This window comes from Sciurus vulgaris, assembly GCF_902686455.1.
Source record: "Sciurus vulgaris genome assembly, chromosome: 10".
Classification (NCBI taxonomy): domain Eukaryota; kingdom Metazoa; phylum Chordata; class Mammalia; order Rodentia; family Sciuridae; genus Sciurus; species Sciurus vulgaris.
Window position 1 is genome coordinate 11,137,770 of NC_136470.1, and position 8,904 is coordinate 11,146,673.

The 8,904-nt window shown below is 44.7% G+C and overlaps 1 protein-coding gene and 2 long non-coding RNA genes across 3 annotated transcripts; 2 read left to right on the forward strand and 1 right to left on the reverse strand.

Moving 5' to 3' along the window:
* The first annotated feature begins 1,562 nt into the window (after window positions 1–1,562).
* On the forward strand, window positions 1,563–8,138 carry LOC306638183. The gene is made up of 2 exons (XR_013757404.1): window positions 1,563–1,908; window positions 4,277–8,138. It is a non-coding gene; the product is annotated as an uncharacterized lncRNA (long non-coding RNA).
* LOC306638173 (non-POU domain-containing octamer-binding protein-like) lies at window positions 1,921–3,858 on the forward strand. Its single transcript, XM_079101354.1, is given in 2 exon segments — window positions 1,921–2,739; window positions 2,741–3,858. Coding segments are annotated over 2 exon segments (1,410 nt in total). The 5' UTR covers window positions 1,921–1,966; the 3' UTR covers window positions 3,378–3,858.
* LOC306638182 lies at window positions 7,172–8,494 on the reverse strand. The gene is made up of 2 exons (XR_013757403.1): window positions 7,461–8,494; window positions 7,172–7,347 (listed from the first exon to the last, which is right to left on the reverse strand). It is a non-coding gene; the product is annotated as an uncharacterized lncRNA (long non-coding RNA).
* Between the last annotated feature and the right edge of the window lie 410 nt (window positions 8,495–8,904).

Consider the following 8,904-nt stretch of genomic DNA (forward strand, 5'->3'; position numbering starts at 1 on the left):
AGGAATTTATTTAGGATTCGCAGAAAGCACCAAGGCACATCCCTGTGAATTCCTGGTTCCAGATCTGTGCCTCCTTGCTCCATTATATAGTTAAAACTCTATCACCTCCATATAGTTGGGGTGCCTCCTCTCTGCCTGCATAGCACCTCCTTTCTCTGCCTGCTGCACTACGTGTGTGAGGAACTCAAACCAGCAATGTGGGAGCCACAGCTTCAGGCTTAGTGGACTCTTTCCTGTGTCCTTTGGCTAATCAGCCCCTTGCTCCCCCATCAGGAAATGAGGACCTCTAAAGTTGTGGGGACCAGAAGTGCAGATTCCTCAGGGAGATGTGGGAGTGAGGGTAAGTCATGCCAATGGATGTCCAACCCTTGGTTCCCAGACTTCTGGAGACCCAGCTCCTCAGCCTCTTGGGAGTTCACTGTCAGCTGGGACTTTGGCTGTGTCATTTTTGGCTGTTCCAACATTCTGTCAGAGCAGAAGCTTTGAGGCAATGTGGCATAGTGTAGGACTGGATCCTGTGCTCATGAGCTCATTGCTGTATCTCCTTTGGCATAAAGTGGGTCCGCTGGTCAGGCAATGTATCAGGGTTCATTTAGAGAAGGAAACCACTTTGAGTGATACACAAGAAAGCACTGTGATAGAATTATCTCCCTCTGCTCCAAAAATGTCTATATCTGAATCCCTGGAACCCATGAATATGTTAGATGGCTAAGTGGGATTTATAGTAGCAGATGGAATTAGGGTTGCCCATCAGCTGACCTTAAAATAGGGAGATTATCCTGGATTATCCAGGTGGGCCCAATGTAGTCTCAGGGGTCCTTAAATGTGAAGAGGGAAACAGAAGCAGAGGTCAGAGGGACGTGATGTGAGAATCTGACTAGCTGTTTCTGGCTTTAAAGATGGAGGAAGGAGTCCCAGTCAAGGAATGCAGGTGGCCTCTAGAGGTGCAAAAACCAAGGAAACTGATTCTCTCCAAGAGTCTCCAGACTGAAATACACTCCTGCTGACAACTTGATTTTAGCCCGGAGACACCCATTTTGGACTTCTGGACTACAGAACTCACAGATCTGTAATGTAATAAATTTGTGTTGTTTTAAGTCACTGTAGTTAGTTAGAGTAGCAACAGAAAATGAATATAGATGCTGTTAGCTTTCCATTACTATAACAAATATTGGAATAATCAACTTATGAAGACGAAAGGTTTGTCTTGGCTGAAATCTTTAGAGGTCCTTCACTGTTTGGCCTGTTACCTTGGGTGAGGCAGGAGCAAAATCACTTGCCTCCTGGATAGGAAGCCAGAGAGGAAGGAGGGGCCAGGGTCCCAATGTCCCCTTCAAGAGCATGGCCCCAATCCCCTGAGACCTTCCACTAGGCCCCGTCTCTTAAAGAAGGAAATTGGCAGTCCATCATCTCTTAATAGCAGCACAATGGATACCAAGTTTCTCACACTCTGTGGCCCCTTGGATAGTGGGGGCCTGAGTCATTGTCTGGCATGCAGGAAATGGCATTAATCCCCAGAAGTGGACCAGTGATGGGGTGGGGCTCAGCACTGGTCAGGGCCGTGGTGGGGTGGGCAGCCAGCCCTGTTGCTGGGTCCAGGCATAGCCTCCGTCATGGTGGCTCTGTCGAGGTTGCAGAGTGTGAACGCTGAGAGGGCTGACGATGAGGGCGACTGACCTCTGGGAGACGAGCTGCCTCTCCACCTGGCACTCGGTGCTTGCCCCATACTGGGTGCTCTCTGAAGAGTGCACACTTTGGACATGTTCCCACAGGCCCACTCAGAGCCTGGTTCCCCAGACCCCTGTTTCTGAATTTCCAATTTCTATCATTCTAGGCTCCAAGACACTTGCCAGGGTGGGTTCGTGGGAACAAGTAAAGGCATACAACTCGTCCAATCACTTTAAAAAAGTGTGTTGCAGTGTCGCCGTTACTCTGAGGAAGGGACTGTGTGTAGAGGGGTGCAAAAATGCAGAGCAATAAAACCTTTAATTTGGAGAAACAGAACCATACTCCAAGGAAACATCATCAGCATCACCACCAGCAGCACCATCAGCAGCAACAGCAGCAGCCACCACCACCACCAATACCTGCAAATGGGCAACAGGCCAGCAGCCAAAATGAAGGCTTGACTATTGACCTGAAGAATTTTAGGAAATCAGGAGAGAAGACCTTCACCCATCGTAGCCGTCTCTTTGTGGGTAATCTCCCTCCTGACATCACTGAGGAAGAAATGAGGAAACTTTTTGAGAAATACGGGAAGGCAGGTGAAGTTTTCATTCATAAGGATAAAGGCTTTGGCTTCATCTGCTTGGAAACACGAACCCTGGCGGAAATTGCCAAAGTAGAGCTGGACAATATGCCACTCCGTGGAAAACAGCTGCGTGTGCGCTTTGCCTGTCATAGTGCATCCCTCACGGTTCGAAACCTTCCTCAGTACGTGTCTAACGAACGGCTGGAAGAAGCTTTTTCTGTGTTTGGTCAGGTGGAGAGGGCCGTAGTCATTGTGGATGATCGAGGAGGACCCTCAGGAAAAGGCATTGTGGAGTTCTCAGGGAAGCCAGCTGCTCGGAAAGCTCTGGACAGATGCAGTGAAGGTTCTTTCCTGCTAACCACATTTCCTCGGCCTGTGACTGTGGAGCCAATGGACCAGTTAGATGATGAAGAAGGGCTTCCAGAGAAGCTGGTTATAAAGAACCAGCAATTTCACAAGGAGCGAGAGCAGCCACCCAGATTTGCACAGTGGTTCCTTTGAGTCTGAGTATGCTATGCGTTGGAAGGCACTCACTGACATGGAGAAACAGCAGCAGGAGCAGGTGGACCGCAACATCAAGGAGGCTCGTGAGAAGCTGGAAATGGAGACGGAGGCTGCTCGTCATGAGCACCAAGTCATGCTAATGAGGCAGGATTTGATGAGGCGCCAAGAAGAACTTCGAAGAATGGAAGAGCTGCACAACCAAGAGGTGCAAAAAAGAAAGCAACTGGAGCTCAGGCAGGAAGAGGAGCGTAGGCGCTGTGAGGAAGAAATGCGGCGGCAACAAGAAGAGATGATGCGGCGACAGCAGGAAGGATTCAACCGGACCTTCCCTGATGCGAGAGAGCAAGAGATAAGGATGGGCCAGATGGCTATGGGAGGTGCTATGGGCATAAATAATAGAGGCGCCATGCCCCCTGCTCCTGTGCCAGCTGGTACCCCAGCTCCTCCAGGACCTGCCACTATGATGCTGGATGGAACTTTGGGACTGACCCCACCAACAACTGAACGCTTTGGCCAGGCTGCCACAATGGAAGGAGTTGGGGCAATTGGTGGAACCCCTCCTGCATTCAACCGTGCAGCTCCTGGAGCTGAATTTGCTCCAAACAAACGTCGTCGATACTAATAAAATTGCAGTGTCTAGTTTCCCAAAACCCTTAAAAGAAGGACCCTTTTTGGACTAGCCAGAATTCTACCCTGGAGAAGTGTTAGGGATTCTTCCCAATAGTTAGGTCTTCCCTGCCTGTACTACTCTAGGGAGTATGCTGGAGGCAGAGGGCAAGGGAGGGGTGGTATGTAACAAATCAGTTCTGTGTGGCATATTGGTTAATTGATTCTGTGTGGTGCATTCCTGAAGTCTCAGATGTGATTGTTGAGGGCTGGAGACCCAGAGCAAAATGGATCCAGTTAGAGCCCCATTAATCTTGATCATTCCGTTTTTTTTTTCCTATCATGTTTTATTTGCTTTCTTGTCCTTACATCCCTTGAACCCAGAGACACTGCCACATATACCACAAAAACAAAACATCCCCCAATGACCTTAGCCCCATTGCTCCATTCGCTCCCAGGTGAGAATTCAGGCAAATGTCCACAGAGGTCACAGACAACATACACACAGTTCTGTTATACCCCATATATTACCCCTTCATGTCCTAAGGAAGACATTTTCTCTTAGAACTTTTCATTTTAGTATATCTTTAAAAAAAATCTTGTGTTAACTTGCCTCCATCTTTTTCTTGGGTAAAGACAACCCAAGAATGACCCTTTTGTGTCTATGATGTTGCTATTCACAGCTTTTCTTGATAGGCTTAGTACAATCTTTGGAACAGGGTTGCTGTATGCTGATGGTCTGACAGTAGTTCTTAGCCTTGCCTATCTTAGGTAGTTATGCTGTGCATTTTTTATGGGTGTACCATGTTTGATTTGTTCCTGATACCTTAAATTTGGAGTTTTTCTGAGAAATGGAGAAGTAATGCAGCATCAACTTATTAAAATACATTTTAAGCCTTTAAAAAAAAAAAAAAGCATGTTAAGCAGGACCCTGTGCCAGGCACTGTGCCGAGCACTGGGATCACTGCTGAGCGAGACTGTCCAGATTCCTGTCTTTAGGGCCAATCGTCTCGAGGGGCTAGGTCATTAGACAAGTCATTCCAGGGTGACATGGAAGAATGGAGTGCCGTGGGTGCTGACAGCAGGAGGACCTGGTCTGATCTCAAAAGCAGTCTTGCTTTTTAGCCAAGTGATTCATGCCCAGAGGTATAACTGACGGAAAAAACTCAGAAGGAAACCATGAATCCATTTTGAAAGACCTTTTATTGAGCAGTTATGATAAAGCCTGCAAAGCTGAATCAACACGATCCCTTGTCTTCGAGAAGCTCACATCCCTTGAGAAAGGGTAGACGAGCATAGAAGTAACTGAAACAGGACACATGCATGATCAGAGCCAGGTGTGGGAAGAGGTGAGCAGTCGGATTTCTCAGAAAGACCTGCACAACCCAGACAGAAGCACCTCTCAGGATGGAATTATGATAGAATTAATTTTTATGGCTATGTAATGTTTATGATATTAACTCTTAGTCGTGTTTTAAATTATAAATAAATCTGCTTTGCATAATGTAGCTAATATCCACTTCTGTATAAAGCATTTTTTATACTAGTTTGGTGCACTGGAGGGAGGACCCAAGGGTACTTATGTAGCTTAACATGACTAGTGTTGCCAGATGAAATATAGAACACCCAGCTAAATGTGAATTTCAGATAAACAAATGAACATGGTTTTAGTATAGATATGTCCCAAACAGTGCATGGATTGTGCTTATACAAAAAAACCATATTTATTGTTTTTCTGCAATTTCAGATGCTGCACAAAGATGACATCTATGTTTATGTGGTAGAAATAATTTAGATTTCAAAGAGGGAATGACATACTTTCATTCTAAAATTTCACAATCACCTTTTTATAAGTAAAATGCTAGTGTATTCAATGCATTACACAACATGAAATTTTTTTAGTATATCTCATACAATCTTTGGGACATCCTTGTACTCAAAATATCGTTTACCTAAAATTCAAATGTAATTCCCATTTAAATGGGTGCTCTGTATTTTCATTTGTTACATCGGGCAACCTTAATAAATGACACACACGGCCTTCACGTCTTCTCATGACAGCCATGACAGTCATGCTTAAATAGCTATTTCTTAAATAGACTCTGCTGGTATGGGCCTAAACAGGGGCCTTGTTGCCCTCTAGTGGTGAATCCAGTTAATGTATGTATTTCAATGCCCACTTAATTCAACTGTCAGCCTTCAGGTTACTGCAGCAAACAATGACAGCCCTTGTTTTCTTGGTTTGCCATGTAAGGGAAGGAGGCATACATTATATAAACGGAACCAAAAGCTCCTCTGAAGCAAACATGCAGGTACAGGTCGCACAACGATGACTTCTACATGTGGATTCAGTGATCTCTTAGGAAGACTTTTAGAGTGGCTGATGCACATCTCGACTGCAAAACTCACAATGATCTCTTTCTACAAATAAAATCCCAGAATATTAAAAGTGATGATAAAGTTTGGGAAAACAGTGAAGTACACAAAAAGGCACTCTGTTCTTTCTTATACATTTATGGACTCATGTTGGAAAAATCAAAGTTCAACTGGGAAGAGAAAAACAGTTTTTCTTCTTATTCTGTTTCCCCTGATATGCTCCCTCTACAATGAATCCAGAAAACTCTGGGATGTCTGTGTGTGGGCGAGCACTGAGTCATCAGGTGAGGTCATGTTTGATTTCAACCAGGTCTTGAGTGGTGTTATTTTTCAATTTCCTTCTTCCTCCCAAGGCCTCTTGTTTTCCCCCAAGACAGACTGTCTACACTGCCAAATTCCTTTCTTCATACTCATTAATTACTTCTTTTTTTTGGGTACTGGGGATTGAATTCAGGGGCACTTGGTCACTGAGTCACATCCCCAGCCCTATTTTATATTTTATTTAGAGACAGGGTCTCATTGAGCTGCTTAGTGCCTCGCTAAGTTGCTGAGGCTGGCTTTGAACTCTTGATCCTCCTGCGTCAGCCTCCAGAGCCGCTGGGATTACAGGCGTGCGCCACTGCACCTGGCTCATTAACTGCTTCTTTATCCACAGAAGTCTTCTTCTAGAACACTGGTTCCAAGGGGAAGTGGGTCACACAAAGGGCACAGTGGATTACAGAAAGCGCACTGCTTATCCTTGTACTGCACATTGCTTATATGCAAGGGAAGGAAATGTGCACGTCCCTTGGAGGAAGGGTGTTCATCAGTCTCTCTTCTGACCTTTGCTCTTCTCAGGTGAAGGAAAAGATATGTTGAATTTTTCTCCTCAATATATACATCCTACCACAAATATCCATGTATTCATACAGTCCTCAAGACTTGTAATTCTGTGACCACCCTAAACCCAAGAAAAAGGAAGTGAGAACAAACTGGTTGTTACTGGTATCTCACTACTGTTAAGTAACAGGGTGTACCTTGGGTATCAGAGGTGAATTTATTTCCTTCCCTGTGCATTGCAAAGAATTTGAGGAAGCTTATTAAAAACACAAACACAGAAGGGTTTCCAGATTGAATACTGAGTCCAAGATGCTGCAGAGCAGGAGGGGTCTACCTGCCTTGGAATGGAGCTGGAATATTTGTGAAGGGAAAGCAGTTTAACTCAAGAAAGCAAGGAGGACGCAAGGCCGCTGCAGACTCTTGCTTCAGGACTGTGCCCCTGCTGTGTGTTAGGTTCAGGGGGCTCTGTGGGGCAGTTATAATGTGGTGGTGGTCCCTTTGGGATGCTCGACAGTGGGCATCAGGTCCCTTTATCATGAATACCTTCTAAAGGCATCAGCTGCAACATCTTGAGGCATACAATTTATTAAGTTCAAATGGAAAAAAAAATCACAAAAAACAGATTCTGGCTCCAGTGTTTATTAGATGAAGTTGTTTACAATAGTAAAAAGACAAATACACAAACTACAAGATAAAAACTTGTTGCATAAAAACATTGAAAACTCAGTCATGTCCTTCTAATTCAATAAAACAGACACTGCTAGAACACTCATCTGGTTTAACTCTTAAACCTCATTCAGGGCTGGGGAGATAGCTCAGTGCTTGCCTTACAAGTCCAAAGCCCTGGGTTCGATCCCCAGCACCGCAAAACAAACAAAACAACAACAACAAAAATAAACCAAACCTCATTCATTCCATAAGGATTCTGAGCACTCTCCCATGTGCTCTGCACCATAGTAGAGTTCAGGGGACACAGGGATGAACAGAATCCCCACTCACAGAGCTCTGCTCTACTGCGGGCAGACAGACATCACAGAAAACAAGTGAATACTGAACGGTCCCAGTCATTCAGGATGGGGTTGGGGAGGATTCTCTATACCCTCCCCCCCAACTCAAGAGCAATCTGAGGCTGTTTTAAATGACATAGCCTTGTTTCTGGGAAAGATACAAACTATAAATTTTTAGGTTTTTTTTTTTTTTTTGAGACAGGGTCTTCCTATGTTGCCCAGGCTGGTCCTGAATTCCTGGGTCAAGTGATCCTCATGCTTCAGCCTTTACAAGTAGCTGGGACTACAGGTGTGTGCTGTTAAGCCTGGCCTAAATTATATTTTTAGATTAACTTTATATAGGTTACAAATTTCTGGTCAGATTCAAGTCATAGTTTTGAACTAAAATGTTTCTAATTAGAATCTACCTTAATAAGTACTTTTTTTGGCCATACTGATAGAATAAGGGTCACCATTGTATGTCTGAGCATATGTCAGTATACATACGTATGTTTACAGGCCTGAATCACTTTTCACATATATCCATATATATTATATAGAATGTCTCTTGCATGAATTCTCAGATTATATTTAGTCTCTCCAAAAACCAGTATCACTCTAAATTTTAGGCAGTTTATTAGGGTTTCCAAGTGTATGTATGTGTGTGTGTGTGTGTGTGTGTGTGTGTGTGTGTGTAATCCCCTTGCCCCGGGGGGGGGGGGGGCAGGTATTGTGGATTAAATCCAGGGGTGCTTCACCACTAAGCTACACCTCCAGCCCCTTTTTTAAAAACGTTTTGAGAATGGTTCTTGCTGAGTTGCTGTGGCTAAACTCAAATTTGTAATCCTCCTGCCTCAGTCTTCTGCTGAGGGTCACAGGTGTGTGCCACTGAGGCCAGCCCAAGTGGATAGTATTTCTAAGTAAAAGGTATTATTAAAAAAAAAAAATGCCCACCACCAACTGACTGACGAAACACCAACAGAACACTGTGGAGCACAGAATGGCACTGACCGTGTGTCTGGAACATGGGGCAAAAGAGAAGCGCGTTTTTCCCTGTTTTTCTTTTTTGCTTAGTGCTTGTTCAGAGCCATGGAGTGTCACATGAAGACATGTGTCCCCAGATCTTAGGGACCTGCCAATTTCATTGCTACCTCAGTGTTCATTTGGGAGTTTTCCCGTCTTCAGACCCTAACAAGGCACTGTTTCTTTTTAGGCTGCCTGGTGTGAAGACAGCAGCTTTTCTGTTGTGGTGAACACAGGGTCAGACATGCTGGACAGGATCACTGAAGTGACACAGTACAAAAGGAAACAGTGGCAGGGGCTTTGACATGTTCCTGATTTCTCTAAGAGGCGAACTTTCAA